A 20,421-nucleotide genomic window follows, 5' to 3' on the forward strand; every position below is an offset into this window, starting at 1 on the left:
TCACAAAAATATGTTCTCCGTGTCTTTTAGCCCTCACTATCAGACAAGAAATCTCGTACGAGAAAGAGAACAACGCTAGGGTAATAAAGAATTATTACCAAATTCGAAATGAAGATCAGTTTTAAGAAATTACAAAAAATCTTTATAGGCCCTCAGGACTTCTCAAAGAAGAACTCACCCTATTCCTATCTAAGGAAGCGACTCGTGACTTGAGGAAGGGAGAGGGCTTGGAACAAAAACTTCATGGAAAGGAAAAGTAGTTCACGGCGGAAAAAACCATTCAAAAATCAGAACAATTTTTTCATTTTTTCAGGGCAGAAGGTAAGCAAGTTGAAGTTGGATTCTTCTTCTTAAAAGATTGCACTTTCAGTCAGGTGCTTTTTCCGGAGGCTGGCGATTATACGGTTAGTGCCCTTTTTCTTCTCGGAAAATTTTCCGCTCCTTCTATCAACGAGTGTTGGTTCCTTCACTTCATTATTTTAGAAAAAATTCCCTGAAATCTGATAAAAGAAAGGTGCATTAGCGGGCGACTTTTCGTTTAGTCGATTGTGATGGGCACCATCGTAGATGGTTCAGCCACGCCACGTCACTTTTGACTTAGCAAAGAAAGCATAAAAAATTAAAATTAAAATTAAAATTACAATTAGGCTATAAAATTTGGATAAATTACTATAAACTTACGAGATAATATGAAATAAATAAGTATATATTTTATTTTTTATTATTTCATTTGAAATAATATATTAAAGTAATATAAAATATAATTTATCTTATAAAATTTAGATTCTATAAAATAAATTTTTATGATCCCTCAACTGTATTAAAATTACTATGGTTCCTCTAGCAAGACGAAATTTATACATTAAATTTATAAAATTTAAGAAGACAATTTATGCAAATTTTAATATATATAAAACATAATTATGAATTAATGATAATTAAATTATAAAATTTAGGAGAATTGTATCTAATATTATTTATAAGATTTAATAAAGCGTTTTGTAATTTTATTTTAATTATTTAAATATTATTTCATTGAAAAATATGTATCTATGAATTTAAAGAGTTATAATAATTTAATTAAACTCAAAAAAATACTAAACATCGTATTCAAAATTTATCATAAAATATTTACGGCTTCAAATATTATATTTATAAGATTAAAATTTATAAAACTTTAATTTATTTAATAAATTGTACAATTATATAGGATTTTGGTCTTACAATTTATCATGCTTTATCTTACTTTTAAATTTAAATTTTGTATTATGATATATTTTATTGAAGTTCTTATCATATATAATGGCCATACAAAGCTTTTTAATGGGTGTGATGGAACTAAGATCAAAATACTGAAGGGAGAAAGGGAAAAATAGAGAGAGATGGCGAGATTTTCGGTAGATGGAGAAGCAGACGAAGGGCCAAGCAGTCCGAGGCGTAAGAGACGGAGAAGCCAAAATTCTCAACAACAAGCTTCTTGGCGTCAACCCCAAGAAGTTGTTCAAGATGAAGAAATATTGGAGGATGAAAGTGATAATGATGATGATGATAATGATGAAGAAGAAGAAGAATCGTCTGAAGAGGAAGAAGAGGATGATGATGATGATGAAGAAGATGAAGCAGAGGGACTAGATGAAAATACCCAGATGGCAATTGTGGAACCGCCCAGATCTTCAAACCCTGTGGGAACTGCAAGAAATGCAGCAATATGTGTCACCTTAACTGACCCGGAAGTTCTTGATTGCCCTATCTGCTATGAATGCTTGTCAATTCCTGTTTTTCAGGTATTTATATCACCTCCATGCAATGCTAATCTCTCTGTTTTTTGGGGGGTTAATCTTTATTGCATTTTGATGCTATTGTGGTATGCTTATTGATTAGTTGTTGAGTTTATCAAATTCAAGCTAGGTCTTTTTTTTTTTTTTTTTTTTTGGGTTTCTTGTGCATTTTACTGAAATTATATGTATATATATAGTGTGTATGTGTGTGTGCATGTGTATATATATGGTGTTTGTTGTTGCCTATTTTTGTATGAGAATCTTTGAAATTTTTCTTGAAATTGAGTCTTTGATTTTTAGTGATAATTAATGCAGGAAACCCTTAGAAATACTTTAATGAATTTCGGAAGCCTTAATCTCAAACACTAAGCTTGTTCCACTGCCTTTAGCTTCATTCTCATTAGACCTAAATATTTCATTTGGTCCGTCTTCCTCATCATGCCAGCTAAACATGTTGCTTGGTTCCCCTTCTTCCTCAGGGAAGCTCAATGTTCTACTGGGTTTGGCTACATCATCTTCACAACAGCTAATCGACTGTTTAATTTCTCGTTGTAAGTTGCCATAAGATTGTTTTGGAGCATAAGGCCATAGCAGGAATCATGTAGTCATCCTTGTCACTGTGATATAATGGTCCCCCCACCTTTTTTAATGCTGGGAGACTATAAAATGTCATTGTGATACTTTTCAATAAACAAATTAAAACAATACCTCATTGTAACATGCTATCTCGTTTACCTTTTCACTTTGCTTTTTAAGGCCCTGTCAAGAGATTGAATATGAGCATCATTTGATTGAATTTGATGAGTCTGACGCCTTCTTTCAAGATGGGCATTTAGGAGTGAGGAACTTAGTTTCAGGTACCTTTTTGACAATGTTTCTGCTGCTTTGCATAAGAAAAAAATCTTTGGAGGAAAGTTATCACGGTGAAGCCTCAGAGATGTGCTTGGAAAATGCTTTGTTTGTTGGTTACATGGGATTGTTTGGGAAGTATGCTGTACACCCAAGTCTTGAAGGTCTATTTTACATATTAGAAACGCATCGATAGACCTTTTGGATTTACCCTAGAGCTACAGAATGGTGGGAGAATCTACTTGGCTTAAGAAGTTTGAACCTGGATTATTCTCTTTGCTAACTGTGTTTAGATGGTTTTTAATTTCGTTTCGTTTCTTATTGTTCCATTATTTATCTTTCTTGTCTTATTTTATAGGAAAAGTAATACCACAGTACTAACTTGTAGTATGGTTCTAACTATGTCCAAAAGTTCAAGACTTATGGATGGAACTGATCAATAGTCTAGACTCTATAACATGTTTTTACCGATGTGCATGTCGGTGCAAACTCATAATATGGAAATTCTCTTGCTTTTGAAACATATGAAACAATGAAGTTCTTTCTCTGAAACAAAACATTGAAATTGATCAGATAAATGGAGTATGATTTCCCTAGTAGACATCTCTGAATCAATAGATACTGGTGAAACTCAGGGTATTTTACTTCTATAAAGATTAGATTTAGTGCCACTTTACTTTTATTAAAGGTGAATTTGCTGTATTTGGTGCTTTGGTTTCAATTTTTTCACTCTTCAAATTCTTCTGTTCATTTATATCATATCTTCTGTCATAACATTTTGGGTATTTGCTGGGAAATTCAGTGTGAGAATGGGCATACAGCTTGCTCTTCCTGCTGCAGAAAACTTGCACATAAATGTCCTTCCTGCTCTTTGCCAATTGGCTATAATCGCTGTCGGGCGATTGAGAAGGTTCTTGAATCAGTTAAACTACCTTGCCACAATCTGAAGTACGGGTGCAAAGAAATGGTTAGCTACAGCAAGAAACTTGACCATGATAAGATCTGCAACAATACACCGTGTTCATGCCCCCTATCAGGTTGCAGTTTTGTTGGCTCATCTAGACAGTTATACCAACATTTTAGCATTAAACACAAGGGTTCTGCGGCACCATTCCGATATAACATTACCTTTCCTGTATTTTTTACCCTTAATGACAAATCCCTTATTCTTCAAGAAGAGAAAGAAGGTGTTGTATTTTTTCTGAAGAATACAGCAGAAATCCTTGGAAATGTGATTACTGTAAATTGTCTAGGGGGCCCCTCATCAAAAGGAGGATACTTTTACGAGCTTGCAGCAAGAATGGAGGGAAGCAACCTCAAATTTCAATCTTTTACAAAGAATATCCAAAAGGTTAATCATGATGATCCTCATTCAGATACGTTCCTTATAATTCCAGGTAGTTTCTTTGGTTCTTATGGGCAGATCAGCTTGGATCTCTGCATATGGCGCCACGGTACGTATCCTAAGGAAATCCGAAGTAGTGGCATGAATATCCAAAGAAGCACAGGTGCAAAGCCCTAAGAAATACTAGTGCTGTTTAATGTAATTATTAATATCTATTGACATGTATTTTGGAAAAAATTTCTCTATACGGTACATTAGGCTCAAATCTTGTACAAAGGCTTAGTATTGTGCATTCTCAGTGCTGCCTCAGTTTTCTATTCAATGTTTAGTTGATTTTCCTCCTAATTGCCATTGTGATTGCATATTCTCCAAGAGATGTGACTGAACACTTTATATTGTTCAAAAAGGTGGTTATGAGGTAATTGAGGCAATCAGAGGGGAGATTGGCAGATTTAGCACAGTGGAGAAAACTTTTTGTTTCTAATAAAGAAACAGTAAAAATGGAGACTTTAGTTATGTCTTTCTATTAATTATCCCTTTAAAATAGAATACTGTTAATGCAGGCTCATGCAAATGAAGAAACATTAAACAACTTCAATCAATTTTAGCTTGTTAATGTCTTAGCCAATAATGTATCTGGATTAATGAAGAATTAAAGATCAGCTAACCTCATTAGTTCAATGGAGGATTATTTTTAGCTTGTTTAACCAGCAAATTTCACTTTTTTATTTTTCTTATGTTAACCCAAGAATAGTATTATAAATATATTAAAATTATCATAAAAAATTCTTAAGTAGACAACCCTTTTATATCTTATTTAGTCATTGTGTAACTTATGATTAAACATCATGTAGTTATTGTAATAAACCTATTCCAATATTCACTTCAAATTTATGATGGAATTGCTATATAGGAATAGAAAATTAATAATTGAAAATTTGTTATTTCATTAATCTTAAATTTCTTAAAAAAATATTGGCTTAGGTGAAACTGGTCCCCAATCCTAAATATAATTGGGAATGAAATGTGATTACTGGTTAGTTTGTTGGAGATCCCTAAATACTATGATAATTTATTTATTTTTTAATAATATATATATATACTCTTATTAATCCATGCCAATATTTATTTTCCATTTTTAGAAATAGTAGTGATGATATCCCAACTCTAAATATATACAAACTAAATTACATTGAATTTAGTCAAGGCTTTAAAAATAAAATATTAATTTGGCCATGAGTGAGAAGGCATTTGTAGGTGTTAAATAATTGCCTAAAAGTAAAAAATTATAGTCAATTTCATCAAATATTGCCTAATAAATATATGCATTAAAATTTTTTATTCTAGAAAAACACTTATCAAATATTAAAACATTAATCAACTACTGAAAACTCAAATATTTCTTTAGTGTAATTATATCGTGTTGGACATAATTTTTACAAACGGGTAAAAATACAGTTGCATACTCAAAGTCTAAATTTAAAATTTTAATTTTTCTTACTATTTTATTTATACACTTCTATATTGAACACTCAAATATTTGAGCATTATTTTAATAATATTTAATAAACTTTTGATCTACCAAATGTGTTATTTTAGGGCTCCTGTAAATGTAATTTCCAATAATAAAACAAGGGTAATATGCTTTAGTGGAGCTTTAGGGTGTTATACCAACAAAAGAAAAAAGAAAAACAATCAAAACGACAAAGTACAACGCAGAACAGCACGACGGCCATAGCTGAGACTCTGCGATTCTTCAACTGCCACTGCAATCCCATGCAGAAGGAAACTCCATAACTGAAATTCCCCTTTTGCTTGCTTCACCATTCTATCAATTTTCCTGTCGAATTCATCGAAACCCTAATGCGCATCCTTCAGCAATCATAAACTCCTTTCTTTCTCTAATTGGTCAGCTTCTGAGTTCTGCTCCTTCTGATCTCCAAAGAGAATGGTTTTGTTTCTCAAACTCTTATTTAATTCTAAATTATCAATTTTTTTTTCTCTTTTTGTTGCTGTTGTTTTATTGGCATTTTATTTGGGCATCATTTTGTATCAATATTACATGATTAAGCCTATACCTGACGTTGAATTTGATTGAGTTTTATATTTATGGATAGAATAAGGAAAGAATAATAGAATGTTTTTGTTCTTTTTTATGCAGTTTTCTAACATTTATAAAAGAGAGCACACCGTTTAACTTGGAAATTGTGATGTGAATTGTTTGACAGTCATTGTTAGTACTGTACAATTCTTAAAATAAGAAAGAGAGTAGCTCTACAGGATGATGGGTATATTGGCTTTGTACCCAGTTGGAGAAACATAATATACGAAAGAACGTAGCTTTACAGGATAACGGTATATTGGTCTTCTGCCCAGTTGGAGAAACATTAGTTAACTCTGCAAATTCTGGGCTGACTAACTATAGTGTTGAAGGAACATAAAAGATTAGATTATAGGGCTGCTAATCGTATTTACCTGGGACAAGAAGAAATTATAGTTGAGATTAGATTGAAGCACCATGTTAAACTGTCTAATCCACATCTTTATTCTTGAATGCTCCTGCACTTTAACACGTATTGTTTCATTCTGGCTGTATTAATCCTGGGCGCTGAATTTACTGTGCGTCTTCTTCTCTCATTTTGTTGAATTGATTTGCTTGTAGTGATAATTGCTTAATATCCTTGTCAATTTTGATAGCTGACTTGATATCCAACATAGATGTGTACGAACCTGTTAGAATAAAGCACATGCTTCTATATTGATTACATATGGCATTACTTAGCATTTAATCATTTCAGTGCTGCATTGAATGTGACATGGGTAAATTGCCTTTACATTAAATCGTCTGTATGCTTTTTTTCTACTTTTATACACTGGATGGAGCCTTTTGGTGGCTGTAGAACTAAAATGTTTGACATACATCATAAGCCCGTGTAGATATCCAATTTCACAAGCCTCTTAACTTTTCTACAGTTGAAGGTTTATCTCGTCAATCTCTCTCTTTCTTACTTTTTCAGATATACATTCCTCACAATCTTTCCCCTGAATCAACTACTTTCCGTTACCAACTTATTCATTTGTTATTATCATTGAGGTATTATTCTTGTGGACTGGTTCTCTCTCATCTATGTTGCTGTTTAGATTGGGTCTAGCAAAAACCATCCTATAATTGGAAATGACTTTTCTCTTGTCATTTTAAATGATAATGATTTAGCAATCAGTTCTGACCATTTCTGAACCTTTTTTTGACCCTGGATTACTCTGCTTCTTCATTTTAATCCCATTTCTAAAAGTGTTATTTTTTACAAGTTCATTTATAATTTCTTTCCTTTTTACGATATTTCAATTCAAGAAAAAGAAATCAAAATTCTTATCCTTTTTTAAAAGGCGAAATAGTTTGCAGGTAGAGCCCTTTTCTTAGGGAATCAACTTGTCTTTGTGAACTTCCTGGATCTGTACAGAAACTTTGATCAGATTTGTGGTTCAGTTAGCTTAGATCAGATGACCATGATAACCAGTTCTCAATTCTTTTATTCACTTGGCTTCCTTGTCAAATGCATCTTACAAGAGTAGAAGTTGGATATGGTATGGCAGAAGAATTGGTAGGAAAAATTAACAAGGGGCTAAGATGGAAAGTGGGTGAAAGAGAGTGCAGTGCGAGAGGACTGACATAGTTATAATTTATAAAGGGTAAAAACTGGAAAATGGAAAATGGGGATGATATGATTAGAATTTTCAACTTGCTTGCACAGTCATATTTCTTATGCGTATGGTAAACACTGATGAAAATGGTTTCTTTCATGTATATAAACATTTACATTAAGTTGCATATACTTCCCTAGGCTTGTGCTTTTGTGCAATGCACCCCATGTTCTTAAATACTGTTATACTTGGGATACAATTTGTTAAGCCATATTCTAAGTATCATCAGCGCTTTTCTGCTACTTGTTGCTTTACTCTTTACTCTGCTCTTTGAAGGGAAAAGAAAAGGTTTCTGGCTTTTATTTTCTTTAAATTATGAAAAATCTATATCAGGAATTAAAAGATTTCTGAAGTACATTATTCTTTCAAATCCAAACTTCAGGTACCAAGTGATGGAGATTTGGCAAACACTAAGAGAAAAGCTGAAGATAAAATTGAGTTAGAAGGAAAAAGGAAAAAGAAAAAGAACCAATTGAGTACTCCTCGTCCTGCTTGTTCATGGGTGCATTTTAGGTAAGCACACTTTCTTGAGATTAGTATTTCCTGGGTTGAGATATGTTCATCTTTTGGTTACTTATCTCTACGTCAAATGTTATAGCCGAGAGTTTATCAAGGAGTACAGCGCTTCGCATCCTGAGTCATCTGGCCTTAAAGCTGTGAGCCTCCTGTTGCCTTAGATACAAAGCCTATACTGTGATTTGGAGACAGCATTAGACTCAATGATTTTTTTTTTCCCCATTTTAGGCCACAAAGGTAGCATCAGATGCTTGGAAGTCAATGAGCCTGGAGGAGAAAGCAAAATACACTAGGCGCGCTCGTGAAGTGTGGGATAATTACTTAAGCACAGCTCCTGCTCGTACCCCTAAGCCAAGGAAACAGGTTTTTGTTTATTTTTTCTCTACTCTTGTCCATATATAGATATTTTGTGTCAGATATAAGTGACAGCTAACTAATGCAGACTAAGCTAGTCACAAGATGCTCTCCTGGCCGCTTATTCAATGTGCTACAGCGCCTTACACCAGAACAAAAGGATGCAGTGAAAGACCTGGGGTTTGGCAGCCTTTTGGGCCTTAGATGTCGGACCCTGCGCCGCAGCTTGTGCCTTTGGTTATTGCAGAGGTTTAATACAACAGGACGCAGCTTGGAGATTTGTGGTGACCGCATCCCTTTATCTCCAAAAGATGTTGAGTTTGTGATGGGATTAGCAGCTAGTGGGAAGGATGTGGTTAATTCAGGGCCTGATAATTTGATTCTAGATCTACGCCGAAACTATAATGCTACAAACCGTGGGATTTCAGTGAGCCTTCTAGAAGAGCGGTTAAAAGCTCCGGAAGCAGGAGAGGAATTTAAGCGATCATTTGTCCTCTATGCATTGGGCACTCTTTTATCCCCAACAGCAAGGCTGGATGTTAGCCCTTCATTTCTTCACTTCTTGACAAATGTGGATGTCGTCCATCAGTATAACTGGGGAAAGTTCTTACTTGACCGTCTAGTTAGGGAGGTAGCCCGTTTTCGTCAAGGAAAGCAACGGGCAGTGGGTGGCTGTCTTTTGTTTCTTCAGGTGAACTAGATTTGTACTTATCTTGAGACATTCACATGCATTACAGATTCTCTCTAAAATTTTACTGCTTCTCAGCTCTTTTATTATGAGACCGTCTCAGTTGAGGGACCTGGCTCTTTAGAGCCAGATCCTGCTTCATTACCTTGTTTATCTTCATGGGGTGAGGAAGAGATTACTGAAAGAGAAAAACGTGAAAGAGAGCTTGGTGGCTATGGTTTTGGAGAGGTAATTTAAATTCAACAATTGGTCATTTGCAACATGTGGCAATGTGAAGTTGATGTGAACTTGTCTAAGTTTGCTGCTTCTAATTCAGGTAATGTGCAAGGATAGGTGCATTGGTGTGAAGTCATCAGAGAACAGGAGCCATCTAGATTGCACACCAACTGGGAATATGTGGAATGGGATTGTGCATAGCTCCATATTGGAACAGGGTAGATACCAGGTAGTTATTATAATGGCATACCATTGTTATGTTAGTTTTTGCTACATTCATTTATTTTTGGCTCTTGTTATTTCTGCCTTCAGCTAGCTCACTTGCAGTAGATGTTACAAAAACCCTCCAATTATTGTACAATTGAAAAAGCAATGGTGTGGATAGTTTGAATGTTGCAATCCTGAATTCTGCTCTCCTTTCTGTAGGTTGACAAAGAAAGATCAAATAAGGATATTACTGTGGAAGAGGTACTCAATTGTGTCGATTCTCTGTTTTCGTAGCACTTTTTTTATGATCTTGCTTATGCCTCTCTCCTTCTCCTCAACAGCCAGGCCCTTGCTGATGAGGAGATAAACTATGATTTCTATACGCACCTAGCATTCATATTAATCAACTTCGAACTTGGGCCTCAATGCATATCGTACAAATGATAAGATGTAATGTGGGACATCCCTTCTGTTAGAAAATTGGGGTTGGCTAAAACTTAGAATTTGGAGTTATGTATGTTGAAAGAAGAAAATTTTAATGGATTGGCACACTTCTAAAGTTCACTGATTTGGAAGGATACTGTAAGGTTCTGCTAGATCAAATATGAAAAGATAGAACAGAATATGACACAGCAGTGGAAAAAGGGTTTTTGGTTGTATGATTTCTGGAAAATAGCAGTAAGTAAAGATAGAGGGAAGTTCGAGATCCCAATCTCTCCAAGTCTCAGCCAATTTTACTAACCAAAATCATAGATACCCCCTCAGTCGGTTCCCCCTTCCCTTTTATTTGCAGAATAAGAAAATAACAAGAAAATAACAAACTCCTAGAAATTCGCATGTTGCATCCTCCTGCCGAATATTCTAACAGATTTCCTGACGTGTCCCTCCCTTGCTCCTTCTAGAATACATCACAGTCACAGGGGCCTTAACATTACCTTCCGCCCAAAGAGCAACCTTGTCCTCAAGGTTGAAAGTTGGAAATTGTTCCATGATGTCCTCAAAAGACTCCTAAGTATCTTCAAAAGCTGAAAGACCGTTCCAACGAATCAAAACCTCATTCTTCGGATTAGACAATGATCTGACTCCTTGAACTGATAATGGCTCAACCAGCATCTCCATGTCAAAAGACAGAGCTGTAGGTATGGTGGGGGTGGCAGAAGAAATCCCAACAGCTTTCTTTAAGAGATAAATGTGAAATATTGGGTGTATTTTAGCTGAAGACGGCAGATCCAACCTATATGCCACTTGGCCAATGCGCTCAGTAACCTTAAAAGGTCCATAATAACGTGGAGCCAGCTTCTCATTCATCCTCTTTGCCAACGTCATTTGTCTATAAGACCTCAACTTCAGAATTACCATGTCACCCACATTTAGCTCCATATCTTTCCTTTTCAAATCTGCATACTTCTTCATTCTAACTTGTGCCTTCTGCAAGTGTTCCTTGAGTACCATCAAGTTAGCATCACGCTAAAGTAACAGCTGCTCCACATCATGGTTGGCTGTCGACCCATGCTCAAAAGGAACCAATGGAGGCGGATCCCGTCCATACAACACTTTGAATGGTGTCATGCCCGTCGATGAATGGAAAGAAGTATTATAAGTATACTCAGCCCAAGGTAACCAGTCTGCCCATTTTGACGGTTTCTCCCCTGCAAAACACCTCAAATATGCCTCCAAACATTTGTTAACAATTTCTAATTGGCCATCCGTTTGGGGGTGGTAGGCTGAGCTCTGTTTCAGTTCTGATCCCATCAGGTTAAACAACTCTGACCAAAACAAACTGGTAAACACCTTATCTCTATCTGAAATGATACTCCTTGGAACCCCATGAAGTCGAACCACTTCCTGCAGAAACTTATGAGCCACTTGAGGAGCAGAAGAAGGATGAAAAAGTGGTATGAAATGTGCTGCTTTTGAGAGCCTATCCACTACCACGAGTACAGTATCAAATCCCTTCGATTTAGGAAGTCCCTCCACAAAGTCCATACTAATATCCTCCCAAATATGACTTGGAATCAGTAAGGGTTGTAGCAAACCAGCCGGAGATGTCGAATCATACTTATTTTTCTGACAAATCACACAAGCTTTCACAAAATCCTGCACTGTTTTCTGAATACCCCTCCAATAAAATTCAGTAGCCACTCTTTGATATGTCCTTCGTACTCCACCATGTCCCCCAACCGCACTAGAATGAAACTCCCTCAAAATTTCAGGTATAGCAGGCGTGTCAGTCGGCAGCACTCGTCTCCCCTTGAAAAGTAGTGTGGAACCTGCCAAGGAGAAATTCGGATGGGTCTTTGGGTCAGTCTTAATTGCAGCCTTAATGTTAGCTAGAAATGGATCTTCATCCACCAAAGCATCGATTCCATCCGCATCAACCACAAAAGGCATGGTTAAATTGGACAACTCCATCACCTCAGGAACTTTTGACAAGGCATCAGCTGCATGATTTTGGCTCCCTAGTTTATATTGAATGTCAAAGTTGTAGCTCATCAATTTTAACAACCACTTGTGATGTTTACCCTCAACAATCCTTTGTTCTAGTAGATATTTCAAACTCCTCTGATCCGTACGAACTATCAATTTCCTACCCAAAAGATAGGGTCTCCACTTCTTAATTGCAAACACCATCGCCATTAACTCACGCTCATATACTGATTTCATTTGGGCTGTAGCACTTAATTTCTGATTGAAGAAGGCAATTGGTTGCTGGTTTTGCATCAGTACCGCTCCCAATCCAACGCCGGATGCGTCAGTCTCAATAACAAAAGGTTCTTGAAAATTTGGAAGGGCCAAAACAGGTAAAGAACTCATTACCGATTTGAGTTGTTGAAAAGTTGCCTCTGCCACTGCGTCCCAATGAAAACAATCTTTCCTTAGCTGCCGAGTGAGAGGCCATGAGAGTTTGCTATAGTTCCGCACAAACCGACGGTAGTAACTTGTGAGACCGAGAAATCCCCGCAAGGTTTTAAGTGAGTGAGGTGATGGCCAATCTCGGATAGCCTGAACTTTGGTTGGGTTAGCTGATACACCCGCAGCATCAATGACATGTCCTAGATACTCCACTCGTTTCTGCCCAAACACACATTTTTCCTGATTTGCGTAGAGTTGTTGACCTCGAAGCATTTGGAAAACCATCCTCAAATGCTCAGCATGTTCACCCATAGACTTACTATATTCTAAAATATCGTCAAAAAATATCAACATAAACCTCCGCAAAAAGTCATCGTTCATAAGGGACTGAAAAGTAGCTGGAGCATTTGTTAGTCCGAACGGCATTACAAGAAATTCGTAATGACCGTCATGGGTGCGAAAGGCGGTTTTTGCCACATCTGCAGTCGTCATCCGTATCTGATGGTAACCAGCCTTAAGATCAATTTTACTAAACACTAGTGCACCATGTAACTTGTCCTACAGCTCCTCAACGACCGGAATAGGAAATTTATCCGGAACCATCGCTCGGTTTAGGGCTCTATAATCCATGCAGAACTGCCAGCTTCAATACTGGACTTGAAAAAGGACTCGAGCTCGGCCTTATGATCCCCGTCGTCAACATCTCTTTAACTAGCTTTTCAACCTCATTCTTTTGCACTTGGGGATAGCGGTAAGGTCTGACTGAAATGGGTGATGTTCCATCCTTCAATTCAATAGAATGCTCATGAGAACGAGACGGTGGCAGCCTTGTTGGCATCTGAAAAACCTCCCCGAACTCCGCCAAGACTGTCTGAACTTCAGCTTCTACTGGCTCGTCGGACCCATTACTCTCTATCTGCTCATCTGTCTTCTGTAACTGATACAGCTCTAGCAAAATGCCTTGACCCTCTTTTTGTATTGTTTACATCATGGACTTAAGAGAAACTTGTGTTTGGCACAAAGAGGGATCACCTTGCAACTTAATTTGACACCCTCCCACATTAACCATCAACGATAAATTGCCCCAATTCATAATTGAATCACCAAGAGTTGCCAACCACTGGAAACCCAAAATGATGTCGGTCAAGCCTAACTTCAAGGGAAAAAATTCAGCTACAATTTCTAATCCATCCAACTGCAATTCACACTCTTACATACCCCGGTACTGTCAATCTCATCCCCGTTTCCCATTTGTACCTTGAAGCTCTTTGTTGGTAGACGGGTCAAGCCAATTTTCTCTAGTAACGCCTCCGATATGAAGTTGCGAGAAGCCCCCGAGTCGATGAGCATAATTATGTCTCTCGATTTAATTTTCCCTCTCACCTTTAAGGAATTCGGTGGACAGAATCCCAACATCGATGAGACGCACAGAGTAGCTGCTTATGGTGCATCAGCCTGCACCTCCTCCGTGGGAATTTCTTTCGATTGCTCAACCTTGGTCATCTCTTCCTCCTCTGAGCTTCCGTTTATGACACACAAGATCTTTAAGGATTTGTTTGGGCACCTATGTCCAGGATCATACCTCCCATCGCAACGATAATAGAGCCCTTTCAATCGGCAAGCTTCCATTTCCCCATGGGACATTTGCTTGAATGGTGGTCGGGTGTTATTTGAGCCTGTAGACGTGGAGACTGACCCCGATGGTTTTGCGACTGTGCTGTTTGAGGAAGACGTAAATGACTTGGGGAAAAGATTAGGTTTAATGGATGGTGTGGTTGAGACTTGGGTGACCTTGTTAGTGAAATGGGTGCCAGATGGAGTGGAATTGGCCCAACGGTTTTGAGTGGTTTGGTTGTATTGGCCCAAAGCCTTCAGCTTTTCTTCAATCTTTTGGGCTACTTGCATTTTTTTATCCAGCCCAAATGGTGACCATTGTCGTAGTTCAGCTTGCATGTCAGGTCGTAAACCATTAACGAACGCTGCCTCTAGCACATCCTCAGCCAATCCTTTCAACGGCGCAGCAATTATTTCAAATTGCCTCCTGAATTCTTTCACGGTAGTGGTTTGTTTCAACGCCAGCAGCTGGTCATGAAGTGTCCCTTCTTGCGTGGAGCGAAAACAAACAATTAAAGATTCTTTGAAATCGACCCAGCTCCTAAAAGGTCTCCTCCCTTCCTCCCACTGGAACCAAGCTAAAGCATCTCCTTCAAGACATACAGAGGCTGCCTTCAAACGATCGACCGCCGGAATATTGTTGATGTCAAAATACCTCTCTGCCCGGAATATCCAACCATCGGGGTTTTCTCCTTCAAACACAGGTAATTTGAGCTTCCGTGGCCATAGAGGAGCTGGAATGTAAGTTGGGCCTGCTCCTGGTGGCTTTTCCATCGTTGCACCCACAGCGGATGTGATTCCTTCCGGGGAATTCCCATTCCCATCAGCAGAAGGTAATAGGTCCTCATCGGAACCAGGGGGTATTTGCGATGGGTCAGTCGGTGGTTTGGGATTTTCTGGTGGTCAAACCAGGGAATCAAAACGTTGCAGTAACTCTTTCACTCCATCGTCTAAATTCAACAATGACCCTTTCATCTCTGAAATAGTTTCCTCCAGATTCACTATGTGACTCACATCCTGAACAGACTGCATCGTTGCAATTAGCTGCAATTCCTTACGCACTCCTTCCATATCCGTCTGTATCCCCGTCTGAATAACGTTGATATGGTTTTCCATTCCTCTCACCTGATTAGCTAATTCTGAATTGCTCACTATTGTCGGATCATAAAAGCTCTGATACCAATGTAAGGTTCTGCTAGATCAAATATGAAAAGATAGAACAGAGTATGACACAACAGTGGAAAAAAGGTTTTTGGTTGTATGATTTCTGGAAAATAGCAGTAAGTATCTAGATAGAGGGAAGTTCGAGAGTCCTAATCTCTCCAAGTCTCAACCAATTTTACTAACCAAAATCAGAGATACCCTCTCAGTCGGTTCCCCCTTCCCTTCTATTTGCAGAATAAGAAAATAACAAGAAAATAACAAACTCCTAGAAATTCGGATGTTGCATCCTCCTGCCGAATATTCTAACAGATTTTCTGACGTGTCCCTCCCTTGCTCTTTCTAGAATACGTCACAGTCCTCCTGCCGAATATTCTAACAGATTTCCTGACGTGTCCCTCCCTTGCTCCTTCTAGAATACGTCACGGTCACAGGGGCCTTGACAGATACTTGTTCCAAATCTGGATGGTTTAGTTTTGATTAGAAATGTCAATTTCATGAAAAATACTTCCAGATCCTAGTAGCTAAAGACACCTGCATATATTTATATACTCTTACTGTGCATAGTGTCCCATATGTTGCTTCTGGTAAACTGAATCTATATTTTGATCAATACTTTTTTATGGATAATAAATCTGATCGGAAAAAGTTACACTTGTAATAAAATGGCTTTCTCGTACGTTTTCACTTGGCTATTACCTATGGTAATAAAAAGGGACATGTTTACATAGGCCCTACTATCTAATTCCTTGACTTGAGTTTTAAGTAGTATAAGTGTCCTTTCCAGCAATTAACTTTCTACATTTCTCTGTGCAGACAGACGCGCCAAACCTTCTCACAAGCAGTAGTATAGTATTCAGTGAAATTGTGGTGGTTAGTGAACCAGTTCGAACACTCTGCCGAAACAACGAGTATGGATGCAACAGGATCCTGGATAACAATGATGATCATGAAGAAACATGCAGCTTTTCACCTTGTGCATGCCCCCTTCTGCACTGTAACTTCATTGGCTCATCTGAACAATTGTCACTGCACTTCAGCGGTAAACATTGGGACACTGGACGGCGTTTCAGATACAACAGTCCGTTGTCAGTCTCCTTAGGGATGAATGAACAATTCCTAGTTCTTCAAGCAGAAGAAGATGGTATTCTCTTTCTTCTCAGCAAGAGCACTGAAAGCATTGGAAACACAACTACAATAACATGTATAGGGCCAAGCTCATCAAAGGAAAAGTTTTTGTATGATATTATAGCAGGCAGGGGAGTGAGCTCGCTTAGATTAAAATCATCGACGGAGTATTTTCCAGGCAGGGTGGAAGGCTTTCCCCCTATGGATTTTCTTTTGATTCCGTTTTGTTTTGTTAGTTCTTCTGGGCAGCTAGAACTGGAACTTTGTATATGGAATTCAACAGAACTAGACACAGATTGCTCTTAGAATTGTACGTTGTAAAATCAGTGTTAGACTTGCAGCATTGTATATTTTATTACTTGGTGAAAATGATTATATCCTTAATGTTTCTTGAAAGGAAAATTACTATTACCCCTTTGAAGATTGCTATAATTTACAAGTTCAACCCTGCATTTACAAAAATGAATTAATATCTTGATTATTAGTTTCTGTCAATTATTATCCTCTTCCGTCTTTTTCTTTTTTCCTTTCTGTTACTCAATTCCTTTAAAAAACTTAATTGATAACTAAAACTTTCAATTTATCTCTTAAATCTATTATTAAGTATCAATGTCATCAAAATTTTAATTTTTATCAATTAAGTTTATTTGTAAAATAATTTAATTTTAGTTTCTAGAAGAAATAATTAAGATTTATATTTTTAGGCTTTTTAATTTAATTACAATAAAAAATTCAAATCTATTCAAATCGAATGCTACTAGTGAAGGAGACCAAGCAACGTTGCTGTTGACAATCAAACAACGTTATTTGATTTGTCATTTTATAGAGTGATGTAGTTTTGTTTTGTAATAATCAGTATTTCTTTTTTGTAATTGTATTACTTTTCACTAAAAAAATATGAGAAAACAATTATAAAAAAGAAAGTATGAAAAAGAAAATGAATTAAACAATGAAGTGGGAAGAAAGAGAAGAAAAAAGTTTTTTCTTAAACACCAAATTCAAGTCTAGAGAATTTTACTTAGTAATTAGAGTTAAAAACATTAAGTAATTATTTTTTGCGAAGAACTAAGATGAAATTTTTCTAAAATTAATTTTTATTCATTTAATTTTAGATGAATTTAATACTTAATAATAAGTTTAAGGACTAAATTAATATTTTTTTGTTATAAATTAAGTTCTTTGAACAAATTGACTAGAAAAACTAATAACGGGGGTAATAGTTAACAAAAGAAAATATTAAGAAGTTATTAATTTACTTTTCAAAATACATGATTGGACTTGTAAATTATGACAATTCTTAGAGAGGTAATAGTAATTCTCCCTTCTTTGTATTAAATAGTGCTATTGAAAGACACAAATTGACAAAATCAAAGTCAATTGAATTTTTACTGTTTTGCCTTTTTGCAAATTATCATTTTTAATTTGGAAAAGGATTAAGTAACTTAATTTTCTTCAATTAATATAATTATATTTAGCCATTTCTTTTACTAAAATATCTTTAATAGATTTCTCAATACACTACACAATAATAAATATACAAAAAAATAATTAAGGAGATGGTTTCTCTTTCTTCATTGGAAATATATAGATAGTGATAGGAATAAGGTACAATTTGGCTTTTGAATTTTACAATCATATTTAATTTAGCCTTTTTTAAATTTCTACAGTCAAATTAACTCCTAAATTTTTCAAATATATTTAGTTTAGCTTTTTTTAAGCGAGTTTATTATAAGGATTATAATAAGAGTGCAAAAGACCAAATTAAACTTAACTGTAAAGTTTTAGGGTCAAATTGGAGGGCGAAGAAGGCCCCCTTCCGGGGGGATTGGAACCATCAGTGAGATACCACCCTGTAAGAGCTAGAATTCTAAATTTTTTCAAAGTTAAAAATTAAAAAATAGATATAAATTTTTTAAATTACCACAAACGAATAAAAACATCAAAACCAACTCATCATCACAGTCATTATCTTTTCATGACTATCACCATTACTTTTTAAATTAAATTACCAATATTTTCACTAAAAAAATGAAAGCATAGTTGAGATTTTACAATCCAACACCATTGCTGTCACCTCCTTATCAGCCTCCACATAATTTTTACTAACTAATTCAAAATTTAAAATATATAAAAAATATTTAATATAAAAATTCAATTATATCACCAAATCAATTTAAGTTATTTTTTAAAAATCAAATTGTGCCGCACAAAAAATTGAGCAGTCAAATTGAGCTTATATTAAAAGTTAAATGGCTAAATTGGACTTTATAGCACTTGTATTTCACTCTCTTAGAAAATGTTATATTAAACCTATTCAGAGAGTTTAAGGGTTAAATTGATCGTAAAAGTTAAAGTTTGAAGACCAAATTGAATCTTATTTCATATTAATACATTTTAGGCTAATGATTACAAGCTTGACAACTAGCTCAAGAAAATAGAAAAAGTAAAAACATGCATTAGCTAAGAGAATGGCTATTATACTCGGGCTAAAAAGTGAAAAAAAAAATATGCATTATCTAAAAGAGAGATGACAAGCCTAAAGCGTAGAGTTAAAAATAAGGCTCTTATTTCTAAATAAATAATCTCCATGCAATAAATAAGACCAAATGAAGAAGACCAATAATGGATGCTAAAGTCAATCGAAATTTAACTTTTAAAAAAAAAAAAAGATTTTAACTTTTTAAGTCTCATTATACTTCAACAGAGCTATTTTGCATAATTAGTCTATATTTACATATACAGACGCTCGCACGAAGAAAAAAAGAAAGAAATCACTAAAGATGGTTTGGACAGTCCAAGGCGAAAGAGATCGCGTTCATCAAAGACTAGTCGTGTTCTTCTCAAAGCCATAAGGAATGCCTCCAGCAGCATTTGTATCGCCGCATTCGACGTTGAACTTCTAGATTGCAAAATCTGCTTTGAGCCTTTAACCCTTCCTGTCTATCAGGTTTTCTTAATTAGTTTCTGTTAATTTACATGCATGATAAATTTTTATTCTTTTGAAAATTCCTAATCTTGAATCTTAAAAGATTTTTTGAGATGTTAATGAGAATGTTATATGTTTCTTATATTGCTTATGAAATAAATCTTGTTCTACAGTTGTTTATATGTTATAGCTTATAACTTTGTTATTTTCTATGTTTTGCTTGTTCATTCAGTGCTAGAACAGACATATTGCATGCTCTTCCTGCCACAAAAAACTTGATAAATGTTCTACTTGCGGTGAGCCTGAATCGATTCGGTGTCGGGCAATAGAGGAAATTATTGAATCTGTTAAGGTATTCTGCCAAAATTCTAAGTATGGCTGCTGAGAAAGTATTAGTTACAGCAAGAAAGTTGAGCATGACAATAACTGCCCTTTTGCACCGTGCCAATGCCCACTTCCAGGATGCAATTTTATTGGATCATCGAAGGATATCTATGCTCATTGTGGTAGGAAATGTAAAGAGTTTCTGAAACGTTCCCAATTTGATTGCTGCATTCGATGTTTCCTTGAACATAAAGATAAGTCCTTGGTTCTCCAAGAAGAGAAAGATGGCATTGTTTTTATTCTGTCTAACAGAGATGAAAAGTTTGGGAATATTATTACACTTTTTACTATTGGTCCTTCTTCATCAGGGCCTGGTTTCTACTATGAACTTGCAGCAAAAATAAAATATGTGAATCATAGATTTCAGTCTGTTACAAAGAACGTTTAATGTAACAACACTGATGCTCTTCTTTCAACTAGGATGCTTCTCGACAAGAGTTGTCACTTTGATGATAACGGCTTGATAGAATTAAGGCTGTGCATCTGGAGTGATGCATCATCTCCTCCCAGGCTTGGGATTTAAATGATAAATCATGCATGGTACTTTGTTGTTTCTAGACTCCAGAGCTTAGAAATTACGGAAGCACTTTTGTTGGTCCATTTTGTAAAAGAAGCCAACTTGGGAGTTTCTTTTGGTTGGCTCTTTATATCCTAGAACTGGCTTCAGAAATTGTCAGTTTAGCTGGTTTAATGAGAATTG

General features: G+C 36.0%; 2 protein-coding genes and 1 pseudogene across 3 annotated transcripts; all 3 read left to right on the top strand.

Annotated features, from left to right (window-relative positions):
• Positions 1–88: 88 nt before the first annotated feature.
• On the top strand, positions 89–4,317 carry LOC8268629 (E3 ubiquitin-protein ligase SINA-like 10). 2 transcript variants are annotated; one of them, XM_015727518.3, is made up of 3 exons: positions 89–404; positions 1,344–1,784; positions 3,430–4,317. In XM_015727518.3, the coding sequence occupies exons 2-3, from the start codon at positions 1,383–1,385 to the stop codon at positions 4,147–4,149; spliced, it is 1,122 nt and encodes a 373-aa protein (XP_015583004.2). In that variant the 5' UTR covers positions 89–404; positions 1,344–1,382; the 3' UTR covers positions 4,150–4,317. The 2 variants fall into 2 exon arrangements, with proteins under 2 accessions (XP_015583004.2, XP_015583003.2); XM_015727517.3 differs by having other exon boundaries at positions 91–404; positions 1,317–1,784.
• Positions 4,318–5,601: 1,284 nt separating this feature from the next.
• LOC8268630 lies at positions 5,602–16,822 on the top strand. The gene is made up of 9 exons (XM_015727516.3): positions 5,602–5,923; positions 8,057–8,187; positions 8,273–8,330; positions 8,419–8,553; positions 8,633–9,235; positions 9,311–9,460; positions 9,549–9,677; positions 9,875–9,916; positions 16,100–16,822. The coding sequence occupies exons 1-9, from the start codon at positions 5,921–5,923 to the stop codon at positions 16,715–16,717; spliced, it is 1,869 nt and encodes a 622-aa protein (XP_015583002.2). The 5' UTR covers positions 5,602–5,920; the 3' UTR covers positions 16,718–16,822.
• Positions 16,823–18,879: 2,057 nt separating this feature from the next.
• Positions 18,880–20,383, top strand: LOC8268633 (annotated as a pseudogene).
• The last annotated feature ends 38 nt before the right edge of the window (positions 20,384–20,421 follow it).

This window comes from Ricinus communis, chromosome 5 (assembly GCF_019578655.1).
Source record: "Ricinus communis isolate WT05 ecotype wild-type chromosome 5, ASM1957865v1, whole genome shotgun sequence".
In the NCBI taxonomy this organism is placed as follows: Eukaryota; Viridiplantae; Streptophyta; class Magnoliopsida; order Malpighiales; family Euphorbiaceae; genus Ricinus; species Ricinus communis.

Coding starts and splice junctions, on each gene's coding strand:
- LOC8268629 (XM_015727518.3), top strand. CDS start 1,383: ATGGCGAGATTTTCGGTAGATGGAGAAGCAGACGAAGGGCCAAGCAGT. Junction 1,785..3,429: donor TGTCAATTCCTGTTTTTCAG/GTATTTATATCA, acceptor TGGGAAATTCAG/TGTGAGAATGGGCATACAGC.
- LOC8268630 (XM_015727516.3), top strand. Junction 8,188..8,272: donor TGTTCATGGGTGCATTTTAG/GTAAGCACACTT, acceptor CAAATGTTATAG/CCGAGAGTTTATCAAGGAGT. Junction 9,461..9,548: donor GTGGCTATGGTTTTGGAGAG/GTAATTTAAATT, acceptor CTTCTAATTCAG/GTAATGTGCAAGGATAGGTG.